Below are 20,811 nucleotides of genomic sequence, written 5' to 3' on the forward strand. Positions count from 1 at the left end.
CCCAATTAAAATGAAACTGACAACATTATCATGGCCTGCAGGCCCTCCTTGCTTCCTCACTGTGCTCCCTAAACTCTGGCTTCCTTACCGTCCTCAGAACATGCAAAGTACACTCAAGGTGTTTGCATTTCTGGCCTTTGTGTATACAGTATATGTAATTATATTTATGTATATACACACACACACACACACACACACATGTATATATATGTATACATATATGTGTGTGTGTGTGTGTGTGTGTATATATATATAAAAGCATACCTGGGAGATATTGTGTGTTCAGTTCCAGATCGCCACAATAAAGAGAATATCGCAATACAGTGAGTCACATGATGTTTTTGGTTTCCCAGTAAAGCAGTGTAAAAGTTATGTTTATACTATACAGTGGTCTATTTAGTGTGCAATACCATTATGTCTAAAAACAATGAGCATATCTTAATTTAAAAATACTTCATTGCTAAAAAATGTGAGCCATCATCTGAGCCCTCAGGGAGTTGTCATCTTTTTGCTGGTGGAGGGTCTTGCCTCCACGTGGACGTCTGCTGACTGATCAGGGTGGTGATCGTTGAAGGCTGGGGCGGCCGTGACACTTTCTTAAAATAGGACAACGATGAAGTTTGCTGCATCAATTGACTCTTCCTTTCATTTAAACACTTAGATTTATGAATTGGCCTAATTTCAGTATTGCTCTATCTCAGGGAATCAGGAGGCCCAAAGAGAGGAAAAGAGATGGAGGAATGGCCAGTCAGTGGGGCAGTCAGAACACACACAACATTTCTAGATTAAGTTCACTATCTTTTGTGGGTATGGTTCATGGCACCCCAAAACAATTGTAGTAGTAACATCAAAGATCACTGATCACAGATCACCATGACGAGTATAATAATAATGAAAAAGTTTGAAATATTGCAAGAATTACCAAAATGTGACGCAGAGACATAAAGTGAGCAATGCTGTTGGAAAAATGGTGCCAATAGACTTGCTGCAGTCAGTGTTGCCATAAACCTTCAATATGTGTAAAAAAAAAAAAGAAAAAGAAAAGAAAACAATATCTGTGAAGCAGAAAAATGAGGCATGCCTGTAATATATAACAATATATACATATTATATAACTTAGTATATTCAATATATATATATTCATTGTATATTATTATTATTTTTTTTTTTTTCTTTTTGCGGTATGCGGGCCTCTCACTGTTGTGGCCTCTCCCGTTGCGGAGCACAGGCTCCGGACGCGCAGGCTCAGCGGCCACGGCTCACGGGCCCAGCCGCTCCGCGGCATATGGGATCCTCCCAGACCGGGGCACGAACCCGTATCCCCTGCATCGGCAGGCGGACTCTCAACCACTGCGCCACCAGGGAGGCCCTGTATATTATTTTTTAAAATTTTTGTTGGAGTATAGTTGATTTAAAATGTTAGTTTCTGCTGTACAGCAAAGTGAATCAGTTATACATATGCATATATCCACTCTTTTTTAGATCCTTTTCTCATATAGGTCATTACAGAGTGTTGAGAAGATGTATGCTATACAGTAGGTACAGTAGGTCCTTATCAGTTATCTGTTTTTTATATAGTAGTGTGTATATGTCAATCCCAATCTCCCAATTTATCCCTCCCCCCTTACCTCCCTGGTAACCATAAGTTTCTTTCCTACATCTGTGACTCTATTTCTGTTTTGTAAATAAGTTCATTTGTACATTTTTTTTGGATCCCACATATAAGCGGTATATGATATTTTTCTTTCTCTGTCTGACTTACTTGCTCAGTATGACAATCTCTAGGTCTGCCCACGTTGCTGCACATGGCATTATTTCATTCTTTTTTATGGCTGAGTAATAGTCCATTGTATATATGTACCACATCTTCTTTATCCATTCCTCTGTCAATGGACATTTAGGTTGCTTCCATGTCCTAGCTATTGTAAATATATTCATTGTATTTTATTTATGATCTGCTCTACTCTGTACTGCCATACTATGTACTTTAATCATATAAATGTGAACTGAAACTCTGTGTTGTTCACCCCTGTCTCCCCAGTGATTTGAACAGTATCTGGCACATAAAAGACTCTCAGATATTTCCTGAGCAAATGAATAAGTGGATGGATCAATGGATGAATATATGAATGAATTATTCCAGCAGAAGTGCTAAAATTGAGCCTCACTGAGTTAGGTGCCCACCCCTGGTGTCAGAGAGAGGCGTCTGCCTCTCCTGGATCAGGTGGATTAAGAGTGAAGTCTGGGTAATGTTTAAAGAAATTTTAAAGAAAATCTGGTTGCTGTTACTTAAAGAGCAGAGTTTGCTGGGGAAGGAAGGAATGGATGTCTACTGTTTTACCCCCCTTCCCTCCTTCTGTCACCAATGCCAACATGTTCATACCTGGGAGTAGGTTGCTCTGTATCTTTTCTCTTACTCCCTTCTCTCGAAATGTTGTTACTTCTCCTTTTGAAATGTATCTCTCTTATTTTCTTACTTTCCCTTACCACCATGTGGCATCGACTCTTAACTGTTTGTTGCTAATCTTTCTGCCCCCACGATGATCTCCCACCACCTGGGATCTCCTGAATATGGCTCTCATTCTGTCATCTAAAAAAAAAGAAATGCATGCTACGTTCTTTCGTCCATAATCAGACAGAACTTGTTAAAACATTCATGATTTTCCAATATAAACACTTACTTCCAATCAGACTTATGTCCTTATGACTTATTCCTGAATATACCTTAGTTCATGTTTTCAGAGTCCACAATTTTAGCTCTGAAGTAGATTTTCCAGATAAGCTAGTCAAATCTTTTGTGGGGGGACAGACACAGGGAGAAGGAATGAAAAGAACTGAGGTCTGGAGAAGGTACCCCTAAAGAACAACATTTCAGCACAATTACAACTTGACTCTGGGTATCTCTAGCCCTAGATCTGAGCTCCTTCTTTATGCCAGCCTTTTCCTGTTCTCTCCTGTGTCCTACTCCCTTCCTACCTCCTGCACACCAGTCTGCCCTCCGACCCAGCTGAGGTCTATCTCTTTCTGTAGTTTTCCTGATTACATAGTTTTCATAGGATTCCAAGTACTATTGAAATTACTGGCTATGCCACGCACTTCTGTACTTCCTTTTGATGCTGCCTTTTGCAGTAAGGCCTGTGACATCATGATTTATAATAAGAAATATATTTTTTTCTGTCTTGATCCATGTTTTTTGTCACACAGCTTCTAAAACCCTTGGGACTTCCTAAGTGATAAGTGCAATAAAGCTGAACTGGGTGTCTTTTGTTATGAATAACAAGTTCCTTTCAACCACACCTGAGTTCATGTCAATGAGGTGATTTTTGGAAAGCCCCTAGGTAACTGTAAGATGGGGCTGGTTAGCAGGGGAACCAAACGTGTGATCAGAGAGTTGGAATTTGCAGCCTCATCCTGACCTCTGGGAAGGAGAGAGGGGCAGGAGATTGAGTTCAGTCACCAGTGGCCAATGATTTAATCATCATGCCTGCATCCTGCAGCCACCATACAAATCCAGAAGTTCAGGAGTTCAGAAAGCTTGGTAAGTGTAGGTGCCAGGAGGGCGGTACATGTGGAGAGGGCTCGGCACCCCTTCGCAGCCACCTTGCTCTATGCATCCCTTCCATCTGGCTGTTCCTGAGTTACATCCTTCATAATAAACTGGTACTCTAGTACGTAAACTGTTTTCCTGAGTCCTGTGAGCTGTGCAGCAAGTGATTGAATCTAAGGAGGTGGTCGTGGGAACCTCTGTCGTATGGTCTCTCAGAAGCATAGGTGACAAACTGGACTTGAGATGGGCATCTGAAGTGGGGGTCATCTTGTGGGACTGAGCCCTTAACCTGTGGGATCTGAATCTATCTCCAGGTAGATAGTATTAGAATTAAGTTAAATTATGGGACGCCAGCTGGTGTCCATAAAGAATCGTGTGGCGTGTGGGAAAACCCCTACATCTGGTGTCAGAAATAAAGCACTGAGAGTAGAGGAGAAACGCAGAGGAGTATTTGTCTTCTTTCAGGCCTCATAAGGCTACAAATGTCTCAGAAGCAGGGTTCCAAGAAAGTTACTTGCTGTCTTTGTTGTTGTTAATATTCATATACCACCTAGCACCATGTTAAGCATATAGTTGATCCTTAAGTTAAAATTGTTTGGTGGCTTTTGTTGAACATTATTTAAGATAATATTTAGGGCTTCCCTGGTGACACAGTGGTTAAGAATCCGCCTGCCAATGCAGGGGACACGGGTTCGAGCCCTGGTCCGGGAGGATCCCACATGCTGTGGAGCAGCTAAGCTTGTGTGCCACAACTACTGAGCTTGCGCTCTAGAGCCTGCGAGCCGCAACTACTGAGCCCGTGTGCCACAACTACTGAAGCCTGTGCACCTAGAGCCCGTGCTCCACAACATGAGAAGCCACCGCAATGAGAAGCCTGCGCACTGCAATAGAGAGTAGGCCCCGCTCACTGCAACTAGAGAAGGCCCGCACAGCAACGAAAACCCAACACAGCCAAAAATAAATAAATTAAATAAATAATTTTTTTTAAAAACATAATATTTAGATTAACCTATCTGCCATCAAGGATTTAATTCAGGTGATTTTAGTCAGGGATTCTCATTGATATTGCTTTTGAAGACAGAACAACCAATAGTGATATTAAAATTCAGCCATGGTTTAATAAAATAGTTAGATTTGTGGCTTCGTTGTAAGACTAAAAGCTGGTTAGAAAAATACCTAAAAAGAAAAAAAAAACTTTTTACTATTTTCCTTAATCAAATGTTGTCAACAAGATGCAAAGAAGATGTCTACTTAAGTGATGAAATTTAAGACCTGAAGCTCAAATGGTTTTGTCCAATGAAGGATTGAAGTGGGTGTGGCTATTTTGAAAAGGCAGTGGTAGTATGTAGCTTGAGGAAAACCAAGGAGAACACAACAAAAATCATTACTAAAAAGGATCCCAGTTTCCAAAGCATGAAATTGTACGTTATAGACTATTACCCACGATGCAGATTGTTGGAACCATCTTATGTTCTATAAAATAGTTTAAATCTTGAGGAAATATTTCAGTATGCTCCCTGTATTACTAGGTCTTACACTATACATTTTGTATTTTGGAGGCCAGGAGTATGACTGGAGAATGAGCGCTGGGTAACCAACTTTATACCACAAGTATACCTTTGTGATATTTGTGTGCAATTAAACCAGAGCCTTCCGTTTCAAAGCTGCTACGTACTTTTTTATTAAAAGCATCTTTACTTGTCTCTTATTAATTTTATAACTCTTAAAAGTTGTTATAAAAGAGATATTTCAAAAAGATGAAACTCATGATTTTATATAGAAGCAAATTCAAAACCTTAGGTCAAGAATATAACAGAATAGCAATGTAATATAGTGTTTATGTTGTATCTTTTCGTGACTAAAAAAGTTCAGTGTTCTTTTTAAAATTTTTATTTCAATGTTTAGGAGATTATTTAAACAAATATAAAAGAGGATCTCATGTAGAATATAGCTTTCCAAAAACTAAAGTTATCTAAGGTAGGGACAGCTAAAATGTGTATATGAAATTAAGCGGCTCATGTTTAAAACAGTTCACACATATACTTCTCATTTATTTGACATACTCTAAAATATCATGGTCTCTTGATTTAAATCGTCCTTGCTTTAAATTGTAATTTTATACTGACATTTTTCCTATTATTAAATTCTTATTAGATTCTTTTTGAGTGTGGCATCTATGGCTTTCCCTATCCCTGTGCCCCCCATATTATCTTGCTTTATACTTATTATGCAGTAAATGTTTTATAAATGTTTGCTGATGAATGATAGCCATGCCCAAAGAAAATCCATTTGTTCTCTGCTGAGAAAATATAGACAATATGAACTTTCAACATAAAAAAAGATTCATGGCAAATGATTCTTGACAGAATCTTCTATAAATAAGAAAAATGAACTCAACATGTTTCTGATCCACTCATATATATTCATGATAATAAAAGGTAGAAGTGCCCAGCCTCTGCACAACATATTCAATTGCTCTTTTTACCGAGCTGATGTTGAAAAAATTTTCAAATTTGTAATGATGGCCTGGGAAGGTAACATAGAGGAGATTTTTAAAAAGCAAGAAATACAGTTGGATTCTGTGAAAAATTGCTTATTGTGTAGTTTAAATGTGAAATAATAGAACTCGTAATTTAAATGTTTACTGGATACTACAGTGCGTGCCACAGTGTTTCATTCTTTTAACATATGTGTGCATGTCCACATATGAAAGGACCCATGGAAACTTTGGCCTCGTTCCCATTTAAAATTGGACTTGTTTTCAAATAAAGAACATATAGAAGCTTTTTTCAAATTGTTTATGGTTTAGAGAACATGAAATCCCTCACTGGATAAGAAAACTTATGTTTATTGCAGGACATAGAGAACATGGTTGTTTCTAAAGTATTTTCCCCTAATTTTCGAATCCCGTTTCTTTTTCAGGCATTTCCTGGCAACGTCAACTCCGATAGTGTGGTTCGGCATGATTTACAGCATCCAGTAATCGCCCGCTACATGCGCCTCGTGCCTCTGGATTGGAACGGAGAAGGCCGCATCGGGCTCAGAATTGAGGTCTACGGCTGCTCTTACTGTGAGTACCGTACTGTCGAAATTTGTGGTGGATTTTGTCATCTTCATTTAATTAGTCATTTTGTTATTTTGAATTATTGAATATTAGTTGCTTTCTCTGACAGTAAATTGCAATGTTTCTTTATATAAATGATATATAAGGTTGTTTGTACGTTATAAATATATATTTACATTTTGACACAAACACACATATAAGAATATCTTAAGGACACCTTAAGTAGAGGACTTGGGAAATGATTTCTGTTCAGTAGACTAAAACAGCAAAGTTGATTCATAAAGTTGCTTGGAGTCTTATGAAATACTTAAAAAACAGAAACTTACACTCTTATTCATCTTTTTGACTCTGTGATGGATTTGAAAACAGTCTTAAGAACTTCCTTCTGGTTCTCTTTAATTATATATATACCTTTTGTTATTTTAAAGCCAACCACTGAGTTTTAAGGTCAATTATATTTTGTATGTCTTAAAGTTTTATTGGTTCCTTTTAAAAACTTACTCAGTCACCTAAAAAGTTTCTTTTCCTTTAATCGTGTTTTTGATTACCCTTTTGTATTTTTTAAATACATTATATCTATGTCTAATGATTCCAATATATGGAGTTTTAGGGATTGTCATTCTGCTCTGTTGTTTCAGCCGGTTTTGCTGGTGGTGCTTGTTTTCTCCTCCTCTCCCTCCTCCTCCTCTTAATTCTTTCCTTTCTTCCTGCTTCTTCTTAGCATTCTTATCTGCCTATCCTTCTTGTCCTTAACTTTAGCTCATCCATCTTCTTGAACTGTGACCTCAGTTTCTTCAAAACTTTATCTGTGGAACTTCTTTTAGGTGAAGGTTGATTGTGGCTTCTTCTGGAGAAGATGGATCTTATTTGCTTCTATGAAGGCAGTACTAACACAGAATTACTTTAAAGATTATTTGAGGCTTTTTGAGGTCACTAGGTACTACACATTGAGTCTGCAAACACTGGCTTTATTTTATGTGGCTGCACCTCACGGCTTGTGGAATCTTAATTCCCCAACCAGGGATTGAACATGCGCCCTTAGCAATGAAAGCACTGAGTTCTAACCACTGGACCGCCAGGGAATTCCCCCAGACACTAGCTTTAGAATATGAAGTATCTGGTAAAATAGTCATCTCCTCCTGGGAAGTTTTTCTTCCTGTTCTAATTGCTGGGGGAGGAGGGATGCTGGATCCAGATAGGGCAGGGAATCAGGAGATCAGCTTCACACAAGGAGTTTCCTATTAGACTCTCCCCTACCCCTTCCTGTAGACCCATAGAAACAAAAGCTTAACTGTAATCAGAAAATGCAAATGTCCTATTGGGCAAGCTTTTAAAAATTAACCAAACATTTTGTAGTTTATAATAAAAAGTATATAAAGCTTTCACCTTTGTATGCATTTAGTACCTGTAATGATGACCAAATCATATTTATTCATGGGCAATACTGTTATGTGAAAACTGGGATGGTTACTAAAAAGGGCCAAAGAGATCATTTAATAAATTCTATAGGTGTTTCTTTTATTTGGTCGTCACTTTATAGTAGCAAATATAATGAGTAGAGAGACAGATTTAGTTCTTCAGGAGAATGTAGATATTCAGGAAGAAGATATAACTTTTCAGAAGCCGAAAATGACCCTCAACAGACACTGGGAGCCTTTCTACTATGTGGTCTGGGTATTCATGGGCACAGAACTCTGTGTTCATACCTTTTCTAGCTTTCAGCATCGTGGTGGGAAGGCCAAAGCAAAATGTTTTTGTCTGCATGACATATTTTCTAAGGAGCATGTTCAGTTTTCAGTAAATGAAAAATAAGTAATATTCTCCATGGAAACATGATATATGTAATTTATTTTATTAATCATTATTTATTGAGCAGTTTCCATGGGTCATAAAATATGCTAAATGTTAAGACTATGACAGTAAATAAGAAAAACATGGTAAGAGAGAAAGTGGAGCAATTAATCCAGTAGTAGTATTTATTAGGATACAAATAATGAGGGTTAAAATTTTCCCAAAGGCACACAGCCTAAGTGACAGAGCTGAAAGGGAAACCAGACATCCTGGTGGTATGACAAGAGCTCACCACCACTCCTGTTTTCCTGCTTCTAAATTCTAAAAAAGTGAACCCCATGTGACCTTCATCAGGTTGATAAGTCAATTATATTGACACCTCAGAAGCACCCATCAAGCCCCCCTCCCAGTAACTACTACTAATTAAAGGTAAATATTCACCTGGTTTTTATCCCCATAGATTAGGGTCGTTTTTTTAATTTTAAAATCTCATACAAATGAAATGATAAAATATACATTATTTCCCCTCTGACTTCTTTTGTTCAAAATATTTGTGAAATTACCCATGTTGTTATTTGAGGTATTTGTTTATTTTCATGAATAATATTATTCTATTGCATGCCTATTCTACAATTATGTATTCATTTCGTGTTGATAAACATTGAGTTGTTTCCAGTTTTTGGTTATTTCAGTAGAATTGCTATGAACGTTTTTCATAGGTATAGAGGTAGGAATGGGTAATACCAAATTAGGATACATGGTTTTTGTTTGTTTGTTTGTTTGTTTTGCGGTATGCGGGCTTCTCACTGTTGTGGCCTCTCCCATTGCGGAGCACAGGCTCCGGACGCGCAGGCTCAGCGGCCATGGCTCACGGGCCCAGCCACTCCACGGCATGTGGGATCCTCCCGAACCGGGCCACGAACCCGTGTCCCCTGCATCGGCAGGCGGACTCTCAACCAGTGCGCCACCAGGGAAGCCCTGTATGATTAACTTTGTTAATAATGGGAAAAATTTCCTAAAGTGGTTTTATCAATTTAGACTGTCAAAACCAACGTACTAGGGTTCCTAGTTGCGCCACAAATTCAGACATTTAGAAATGAACGTTTGAAAGTTTTAGCCATTCTGGTGTTTGTTCATTATATGCAGTTTAGTGTTAGTGAACATTTTCCTGATTTTTGAGGAGGTTATGCTTACTGTAATTTGTATACCCTCTTTTTGAAGGGTTTGCTCAAGAACTGTGCCCATACTTCTGTTGAATTGTCTTCTATTTATCTGTTTTTCTAACTGAGTAGTTTTTAAAGCCAACCCTGTCTTTTTTTTTTTTTTCATTCTCATTATGCTATATAGACATGCATGTTATTTTTGAGATGGCTTTCCTTAAAAATAGCCATTTTAAAACCAGCACTGTCCATAAAGTTACTTGAGAATCCACAGTGAAGGGCGAAAGCAGCTTGTCAAAAGGCACATGGTCTGTTGACTCTTTTTTTTTTTTTTACATCTTTATTGGAGTATAATTGCTTTACAATGGTGTGTTTCTGCTTTATAACAAAGTGAATCAGCTCTACATATACATATATTCCCATATCTCTTCCCTCTTGCGTCTCCCTCCCTCCCACCCTCCCTATCCCACCCCTCTAGGTGGTCACAAACCACCGAGCTGATCTCCCTGTGCTATGCGGCTGCTTCCCACTAGCTATCTACCTTACGTTTGGTAGTGTATATATGTCCATGCCTCTCTCTCACTTTGTCACAGCTTACCCTTCCCCCTCCCCATATCCTCAAGTCCATTCTCTAGTAGGTCTGTGTCTTTATTCCTGTCTTACCCCTAGGTTCTTCATGACCTTTTTTTTTTCTTAAATTCCATATACATGTGTTAGCATACGTTATTTGTCTTTCTCTTTCTGACTTAGTTCACTCTGTATGACAGACTCTAGATCTATCCACCTCATTACAAATAGCTCAACTTCGTTTCTTTTTATGGCTGAGTAATATTCCATTGTATATATGTGCCACATGTTCTTTATCCATTCATCCGATGATGGACACTTAGGTTGTTTCCATCTCCTGGCTATTGTAAATAGAGCTGCAATGAACATTTTGGTACATGTGTGGTTTAAAGTATGACGATGTGTTCTATAATCATTTCAAGTAGCTTTGTAAAATGTTGAGTTAGTGCTATCATGAGATTTCCCATCAAGCCTGGGCCTTGGCAGTCACAAGACATGAAGGAAAAATGCTTGAAGCTAAATAGGATGCTGACTTTTCTAGTTTACAGACCTCTCTGGGGGGAAAATAATCCTACAGTTTGGGAAACTGGATTAACCTTTATACCAATAGACACCAGTAGAGTAAATGATAAATTGGCAACATAAAGTAAGATAAAACTTTATACAAAGATGTCAGTGTTCTAGATCTGCTCCAGCCACTAGCCACATGTGGTTACTGAGCACTTGAAATGTAGCTAAGACAACTGAGAACTAAGCTGTGTTTAATTTTCATTCATTTGAATTTGAATTTAAGTAGCATGACTACTGGCTCCCATATTGGATGGTACAGAGTATAAGAACCAAAACATCTGCTTCTTAGTTTTCTCCTTTGTCCTTTTTTAAACATTTATTTTTTTAAATAGCAGTCTCTAATTTTTTTTTCTTAGTTTGGAAAACAATAATTTAATCATCATGGAAGCTGTCTGTACTATCAAAAATTTATGACTGGTCATTCCTCTAACCAGGTCATTTTCCTAACCAATGTCCAGATCCCATTATTTTTCATATATCTATGTATGAAGAATGCAAAATATACTTATGTCTTTTACAAGAAAAATATACATGTTTATAATAAGAAAAAGATGTGTTAAACATATTTGTTATGGACAACTTTTCCAAAGTTAATCGATGATTTAAACTTACCTACACTGGAATTCAGACTCGAGTGGCCTCGTAGAAGGTGGCCTTCTATTTCTTTTTTTTTTTTTCCATTTAGTGAGCTACTGCCTCAAGGGCTTTGTTTGAGTTTTCAGTGGGAAGGGAATCATGGATCTTTGAGAGGGGAAGTGTCCCTCAGATACACTCCCCTTTTGCCCCCTTAATAACAGCAATCCTGTGTATTCCAGGGTCCAGCAAGGAGATACTAGGCTTTGATCACTCCTAGGGAAAAGAAATGAATTCTCTCATCTTTTTAGAAACCCTTTAGGGGGTTTGTCTGAGATCTGTCTTATACCTGCAGGTTAAGGAATGGGTTTGTACTTCAAAGTTTGCCAGAAGAACTAGAGAAGGAAAAACATCAGTATGAGGCTGCTTCTGCGGGAGTGCGTACCTACTGTAATTCCTCTTGTATTTGTCATCTTTCTTCTCTGCAGTCCTTCCATGGTTACTCTGTCATCTGAGAAGTTAGATGCTTCTCAAGGTTGAAAATAAGAAGTTCACTCTTTTCCAGGTGGAGGGAGAAGTTTATTTCCAGGCCACTGCTTTTAAGCCTTTAGGGCTTCTGCTGTTTTTGTTTCCTGACTTGTCTTGATGATAATATGAATTCCAATTTCAATGAATTTAGACTCATTTAAAATCATTCTGCTCCCTCTACATTTGGTTTTCCCTCAAGTTTAGTTGAAATAAGTGCATGCTGTTATTTTTTAAACTTAATGATATTCCCAATGTCTTCTGACTCAGTAAGCTTCCTCCCAAAGCACTGATGCTAATCTTCTTACTCTGTACCAAAGGGACTGCATGAAGCAGAAGGGAGAGGTCTCAGTCTAATAACTTTTAAAAATCATTTATGTCTGAAGCACTCAAACATGCATCTTACAAAGTCCCTACATGGTGCATTGATTAAAGCAGTGAGCATTTTCTGATGACAAATACTAAATTAGCTTTTAACCAAGGTCTTCATACAAGTAAGGTCAGCACCTTGGCAAACCAGGATACACACAAACCAAGGTAATTTTTATATGTGCTTTCAATTTGGATGAATAATTAATAAAGCCTATATATATATATATATGTATATATATATTACCCAATGCAAATCCTGGTGGAAAATAAGTGCCAGCCAGGGGGGAAAATAGATCAAGAGGTGCCAAGTACACTTAGAAGGAGGACAGTGTTTTGTCCTTTTCATGCTGTGCCAATGGGAATATTCCCTCCTAAGGACCACAGACTAACTGCCGTAGCTCCCGTGCTGCCTAGGCAAGAGATGCTGCCAGGTGTATGTATATTAGGTTCCCAGGGCTGTCGTAACAAAATACCACAAACTGTGTAGCTTAAGACAACAGAGGTTTATTCTCTCATGTTTCTAGAGAGCATAAGTCTGAAATTAAGGTGTTAGCAGAGTTGGTTCCTTCTGGAGGCTCAGAGAGAGGAACCACCCCATGCCTCTCCTCTAGCGTCTGGTGGTTGCTATAGCAGTTCTTGGTGTTCCCTGACCACTGTTGCCCCATCATTCCAATGCCTGCCTCTGCCTTCACGTGGCCATCTTCCCTCTGTGTGTCTGTGTCTCTGTGTCTTCACATGACCTTTTACAAGGACACCAGTCATTGGATTCAGGATCTACTCCAATTCAGTATGACCTCATCTTAAAGGAACTAATTACATCTGCAAAGACCCTATTTCCAAATAAGGCCACATTTTGAGTTGCTGGGTGATTATGAATTTGGGGGAAACATTATGCAATCCAGTGCAACACTTATTCATTAAAATTGGTAAGAATTTCTGTGTAGATCAGTTTAGCTGGGCAGAAAAATAAAAACACTTCTGAATGTCAACCCATGTTTTCCTATTTACATTAGATATTTCATTTTGCATAATACTTGTATTATTGTGTTTTGTGTTCATCACACACACATGTGAAGTAAAAGATTTGTATGTTGCTTGAGCATCAATATATTGTGACACAGATTTATCAATCCATTAGCATTTGTCCAATTCTATCTGTAAAGTATTTTGCTAATTTAAAATCTAAAATGCAAATCAGATCATATCACGCCTGTGCTTAAAATACTTTATGATCCTACATTTGCCTATAAAATCCAAGTTGTTAGCTTGAAATATAGTGCCCTTCCGATTACCTCTGCTGCCTTAATGTCCTATCATTTCCATGTTGTACTTTATGCTCCACTAATACAAACTATCCGTATTTCCAAATACATGACCTGCTTCCATAACATGTGTTCATCCTAGATATCCTCCCCAACTGCGGTACCCTCCCCATCATTCTTCTGACCAAATTGTCTTATCCTCCAAGATTCACTTGAGATGCAATTTCCAACAAGAAGATTTCTCTGAATTTCCAGAATGAAGCACATCATTTTTTCTTTACTCCTTTTACACTATGTAAATATTTCTAGTGGAATATTCATCAAAATATTCCAAAATGTAGCAGACTGTAAGATATTGGGGGGACCGGGCAGACACAGTCATCTTAGCCATCATTGGCATCCCACTAATGAGCAGACTCCCTGCATGCAATTAATGTTTGCTGAACTGAACTAATGTCAGATGTAAATGATGCAGACCTACCTTATTCCCTCAGTGAAAATTGATTACTATTTACTACTTGATGTTGTATAAATTCCTTCATTGGTTGAACAGGGTATGATATTTTTATTACTAATACACATTTCTTTTTATTAATGTTATTCAAATAATGCTTTTTGACAGTATATTGTCTTTTTTTTAATTGGGGTATAGTTGTCTTACAATGTTGTGTTAGTTTCTACTGTACAGCGAAGTGAAGTAGAGTTCCCTGTGCTATGCAGTAGGTCCTTATTAGTTATCTATTTTATACATAGTGGTGTATATATGTCAATCCCAATCTCCCAATTCATCCCACCCCTCCCCTTTCCCCCCTTGGTGTCCATATATTTGTTCTCTACATCTGTGTCTCTGTTTCTGCCTTGCAAACCAGTTCATCCATACCATTTTTCTAGATTCCACATATATGCATTAATATACAATATTTGTTTTTCTCTTTCTGACTTACTTCACTCTGTATGATAGTCTCTAGATCTATCCATGTCTCTACAAATGACCCAATTTCATTCCTTTTTATGGCTGAGTGATATTCCACTGTATATATGAACCAGATCTTCTTTATCCATTCGTCTGTCGATGGACATTTAGGTTGCTTCCATGACTTGGCTATTGTAAATAGTGCTGCAATGAACATTGGGGTGCATGTGTCTTTTTTTTTTAACATCTTTATTGGAGTACAATCAAAGTGAATCATATATATATATATATATATATATACTTATATGCCCATATCCCTTCCCTCTTGCATTTCCCTCCCACCCTCCCTATCCCACCCCTCTAGGTGGTCACAAACCACCGAGCTGATCTCACTGTGTTATGCGGCTGCTTCCCACTAGCTATCTGTTTTATGTTTGGTAGTGTATGTATGTCCATGCCACTCTCTCACTTCATCCCAGCTTACCCTTCCCCCTCCCCATGTCCTCAAGTCCATTCTCTAGGTCTACATATTTATTCCTGTCCTGCCCCTAGTTTCCTCAAAACCAATTTTTTTTAGATTCCATATATATGTGTTAGCATATGGTATTTTTTTTCTCTTTTTGACTTACTTCACTCTGTATGACAGATTCTAAATCCATCCACCTCACTACAAATAACTCAATTTCATTTCTTTTTATGGCTGAGTAATATTCCATTGTATATATGTGCCACATCTTTTTTATCCATTCATCTGTCGATGGACACTTAGGTTGCTTCCCTGTCCTGGCTGCAATGAACATTGTGGTACATGACTCTTTTTGAGTTATGGTTTTCTCAGGGTGTATGCCAAGTAGTGGGATTGCTGGGTCGTATGGTAGTTCTATTTTTAGTTTTTTAAGGAACCTCCCTACTGTTCTCCATAGTGACTGTATCAATTTACATTCCCACCAAGAGTGAAAGACGGTTCCCTTTTCTCCACACCCTCTCCAGCATTTATTGTTTGTAGATTTTTTGATGATGGCCATTCTGACCAGTGTGAGGTGATACATCATTGTAGCTTTGATTTGCATTTCTTTAATAATTAGTGATATTGAGCATCTTTTCATGTGCCTCTTGGCCATCTGTATGTCTTCTTTGGAGAAATGTCTATTTAGATCTTCTGCCCATTTTTTGATTGGGTTGTTTGTTTCTTTGATGTTGAGCTGCGTGAGCTGTTCATAGGTCTTGGAGATTAATCCTTTGTCCATTGATTCATTTGCAAATATTTTTTCCCATTCTGAGTGTTGTCTTTTCACCTTGTTTATGGTTTCCTTTTCTGTGCAAAAGCTTTTAAATTTCGTTAGGTCCCATTTGTTTATTTTTGTTTTTATTTCCATTTCTCTAGGAGGTGGGTCAAAAAAGATCTTGCTGCAATTTATGTCATAGAGTGTTCTGCCTATGTTTTCCTTTAAGAGTTTTATAGTGTCTGGTCTTACATTTATGTCTTTAATCCATTTTGAGTTTATTTTTGTGTATGGTGTTAGGGGCTGTTCTAATTTCATTCTTTTACATGTAGCTGTCCAGTTTTCCCAGCACCACGTATTGAAGAGACTGTCTTTTCTCCATTGTATATCCTTGCCTCCTTTGTCATAGATTAGTTGACCATAGGTGTGTGGGTTTATCTCTGGGCTTTCTGTCCTGTTCCATTGATCTATATTTCTGTTTTTGTGCCAGTACCATATTGTCTTGATTACTGTAGCTTTGTAGTATAGTCTGAAGTCAGGGAGTCTGATTCCTCCAGCTCTGTTTTGTTTTTGTTTTTGTTTTTTTTTCTCAAGATTGCTTTGGCTCTCCATAGCACAGGGAAATCAGCTCGGTGCTTTGTGACCACCTAGCAGGGTGGGATAAGGATGGTGGGAGGGAGACACAAGAGGGAGGGGTATGGGGATATATGTATACATATAGCTGATTCACTTTGTTATACAGCAGAAACTAACACATTATAAAGCAATTATACTTCGATAAAGATGTTAAAAAAATGATTGCTTTGGCTATTCGGGGTCTTTTGTGTCTCTATACAAATTTTAAGATTTTTTGTTCTAGTTCTGTGAAAGATGCCATTGGTAATTTGATAGGGATTGCATTGAATTTGTAGATTGCTTTGTGTAGTATAGTCATTTTCACAATATTGATTCTTCCCATCCAAGAACATGGTATATCTCTCCATCTGTTTGTGTCATCTTTGATTTCTTTCAGTGTCTTATACTGAGTACAGGTCTTTTACCTCCTTAGGTAGGTTTATTCCTAGGTAGTTTATTCTTTTGTTGCAATGGTGAATGGGATTGTTTTGTTAATTTCTCTTTCAAACAGGGTATGATTCTATTACATCATATTGAATGGTGCTCTAGGGGCCTACAGAATGTTGAAATAATTGCTAAACTGAATGTCTTAATAGGTGTACCAGAAGAGCCATATTAAAAAAAAAAAAGAACTCAGTATTTCTTTTTCTAGTTAAATATTTCCAGACTTTGTGTTATTTCTATTTAAGATTATCTTAAAGCACAATTTCATGAGGCTGCTTCATGGATTACAAATATAAATTGCTTAGCATCAGAGGGGAAAATACCACACTCATTAATTAACTTGAACTTTATATTGAGTGATGTGAAAATAAAAGTAAATTCATATAAAAATAGATTTAATAGCTATCAAAGTCAAGTTATACATGGTAAAGAGATAATTAAAATTGTCATGCCAGTATATTATGTATGCAAGGACACGCTGTGATCTTAAGCTTGTGTGCAGTTAGATAAAAAATAAATTCATTTGCTGTGTATAACCAGAAATGGTCTTGCTATTAAGAGAAATGGGACTTAGATTCAAGCACATGTTTTATTCTTTGGTTCTTTAAAAAGTAGATTGTATTTCAAACTGGAATTGGAATATTTTATAATAGACTATTTCTCTATATCTAACTGTGGTTCACCTCTGTGATGATAATGCAGCAACTGATCATTCTTGCAGTAGTCTGCTGTTTGTTGAGATGGTGAAAATATACTGGATCATTTGTGTCACAGTCTTTACTTTTTTAGCAATCTAAATTTAAAAGTATAGATATTAAAAGATAATAAGGTACTATCATTTTATGTAATAAAAAGTCAGGTATGCAGTGGGTCTCATCCCTGGATTGAAATTTGAGGATGACATTTGCATTGAAATGATTTTACAATAATGAAGAACAAAGAAGTTCATTCTCATTTTTCCTGTCTGTGGAGATACAAGCTATCAGCATTTAATTAATTTTTTCCAGTGTGATTTATTTACTTGGAAAATAGTTACTATTGAGTCTGTTCAATGAGAAGGCACAGGAAGTATAACATTCTACTTAAGTACAAGACAGTCACAAGTGACAGCTAGTTCATATTCAGGAGAAATACTTTATAAGTCACTGATTTAGAGTTAGGGTTACATTATATTGCTTACTACAAAATCTAACTTTAAATTTAAGACAGTCACAAGTGACAGCTAGTTCATATTCAGGAGAAATACTTTATAAGTCACTGATTTAGAGTTAGGGTTACATTATATTGCTTACTACAAAATCTAACTTTAAATTTACCCTCAGGAATTTTCAAAGTTCACATATAAAATCAAAAATTTTGACTTAAAGCAAATCAGAATTATTAGTACAGAATAACATGTAATCAGACCCATGTTTGCAGCCCCAAGTTAGGAATAATCATATACTTCTCTTATGGAATAAGAGAGGATATATTTGTATTGCAAATATTATTCCAAAATCATTTTCATAAAACAATTTTCCAAGAAAAATAAACATATTAAAACAAAGCATAATATTTTCTGATAATTGACTGAGGATAAGAATAAAGTAACGAAAAATTACCATGCTTTAGCATGGTTTACAAATAAGGCATTTTGATTAAAACGAAGAGCCGTATGTGTACTCTACCAGAACTTTAAAAAGTTCCCAAGAGACCTCCCAGCCCAATCCCTATTGGACTAATGAGGAAACCAAAACTCACAGGTTTATGTGACTTGCATAAAGGAGTTAATTGCAGACCTAGGAATCCTGCATAGCGGTCTAGAGCATTGCTTCCTCTCTGACATTTGATACCTCTCCCCTCTTGTTAATTATTCTTTTCTTCTTCTCCACCCACAAGGAATTTTATAATTATAGCAATGACCTACAGAAAATATTTGTAGATTCTAGTGGCTAAAATATTATCACAGTTTTCACCACAAGAACATATAGAAGGAGATATTTAACAAGAAAAATATCTCAGCAATATTGCACATCCCGAATGTCCAATAGGACAATTTAAATGACTGATCTTCAAAATACACTCATTTGAGGACAGCTTGCAAACAACACAACTCAAGCTTTCTTTGCATTTTTGTGCAGAAAGTTGATCAACATCGGTATATGTCTAAAGGAAATCTCAGCTCCTGAGATATTTTAGCTCCTTTTTACATGTATGTTAATCCTTATATATGTTAGGTGATTACAAAGAGTATTAAAGTCCGAGTTACAGTTATGCAATTCATCAATATTTTACTTATAATCCTTGTTTGATGTGAGGAAAGTAAAATTTTAAATGCTGCAAATATATACTAAGAGATTTTTTTATTAGCTTTTATTCTTGAGTTGTTAGTCTTAATTATCACCTATTTAAATTAGCTTAGCTAGGGAGATAAGAACAAATAGTTAAGATGGCAATTATCACCCTCATGAATTGAAAGTAACAATATAATAAAATAATCATCTAGTATGCTGACTTCTAAATTTCCAGCAACCCAAATTACTTGGATATATCACTTAAAAATTAGAAATCAGTCATTTTAAAACATTTGATCATTTTATTCCTATTAGACTAGTGTCAGATCCTTCTTACCAAGACTTGAAGAGAATTATCACAGTTTTCTTTTTTATACTCCTATTCTGGATGGAGCACATAAGTACTATTTTCTTATGCTCCAGACAGTGTCATATTAGTCTTTTCAGCCTTTCATGCTTGTTCTGGTGAGCTGGGAGGAGTTAAAGAAGATGTCCTGTGTTCCATTTCACTCCCAGTTACTGGGAGAATGATCTTAGGGGAGAAAGAGGCAATTGATCTGGACCAATTTCTTTAAACCTTCCAATAACTGTACCCCCAAGCGCCCCCAAATAATTATCTCTTCTAGGAGAAAAGTCCTTATCTATGGAATGTTTTGAGCAAGATATCCCTGTTTTAGGTTGCTTTCCCTCTCTACATTTATGTTCACAGCTCCCTGGAAAATAACTCATACGCTAGGTAATCACTGAGGTGTTGAATGGAGATGTTTCATAACTTAAACACTCAGGAATAAGCAGGAACTATGCCTGACCCCTGAGATAAGGGAGGAGTTTTGGCTACAGGACCTTATCCGTGGGAGCAGGGTGTGAGGGAAACTTGGTGGTAGGTTATTTTAGACCCTCCTGGTTTTTCTTAGATGTTAACGTACGCATAATATTGGGCCTTAATTTTAGGCCTTATACCAAAGTCTCTTGATTGCATATTTCCTGAAATTATTGGTAAAATTAGGCTCTGGATAAGACCTCTATCTGTGTAAATGTGATTTCACCATGTGATCTACATATCACCACATGGATTGTATTCATTACTAGCCTTGGTCATATCAACAACATGCAAAACCACATGCAACACTCTTTCTCCCCTGCAATCAGCCTACTGTTTATCAGGTTGTGTATATTGAGTGGTTTGTGCTATTTTAAACTTGCTCTATCAGCCATATTTGTGTATTGTACAAAATGAATCTAGAGAATTGCAAGTATCTCCTTACACTTACTTAGAAATTTAAATGTTTTAATATTTGGGAGGGCAATCCTCTTTCCTATGGCATGGTGCTTATATAGAAAAGATCAGTCTTTCCCTCAAATCATTTTTACAAGGTTTTCCTGTGTTACAAAGGATTAGGTGAAAATATGATTAAACTCACTCTCTTAACTGTTTGAGCACAATTGGTTTAATGACCCCTCTGATTAACCTCTACTCCAAATTGAGAGTAAAGTTGTATCCATCTATTACCAGGATGCTTTCAGTTGACCCAAAATAAAGTATATTTACTAATGCTAGAGTCAGCAGTCAAAAAGCAAATTCAGTAATTATTACAGCACAACCCAGTGAGAGGTCCAGAAGCATGTCTGAGAGGTAGAGCAGAACAGGGGGTTTCAATTCCTTCTTCAAAGGAGCTTTTTTCAACCATGTTTAAGGTAAAACATAACACAAATTCATTTAAAACCATGCTACAAGGGAAGTGCTCTTAATTCAAGGTCATAAGATGACTGAAGAATGCATAGTGTTTCCTCCTTTGTCAGCCAACAATGTAGACTCATTCTGGACTTGGCTCAAAACCGCTCAGCATAATGGTAGAATCTCCTCCATCTCTCACATGACCTTCCACAGTCACTCTAGATCACCTCATCACCT

At 37.1% G+C, this 20,811-nt stretch overlaps 1 protein-coding gene across 1 annotated transcript in view; it reads left to right on the top strand.

Moving 5' to 3' along the window:
- CNTNAP2 (contactin associated protein 2) overlaps positions 1-20,811 on the top strand; it is a gene marked incomplete at both ends in the record, with an annotated part of 1,080,529 nt that overhangs the window by 226,728 nt on the left and 832,990 nt on the right. The window contains one exon of the mRNA XM_081243680.1: positions 6,470-6,617. Coding sequence (XP_081099806.1) covers positions 6,470-6,617 — 148 coding nt within the window. The remainder of the gene's footprint in view (positions 1-6,469; positions 6,618-20,811) is intronic.

This window comes from Mesoplodon bidens, assembly GCF_964165515.1.
Source record: "Mesoplodon bidens genome assembly, chromosome: 9".
NCBI classification, from domain to species: domain Eukaryota; kingdom Metazoa; phylum Chordata; class Mammalia; order Artiodactyla; family Ziphiidae; genus Mesoplodon; species Mesoplodon bidens.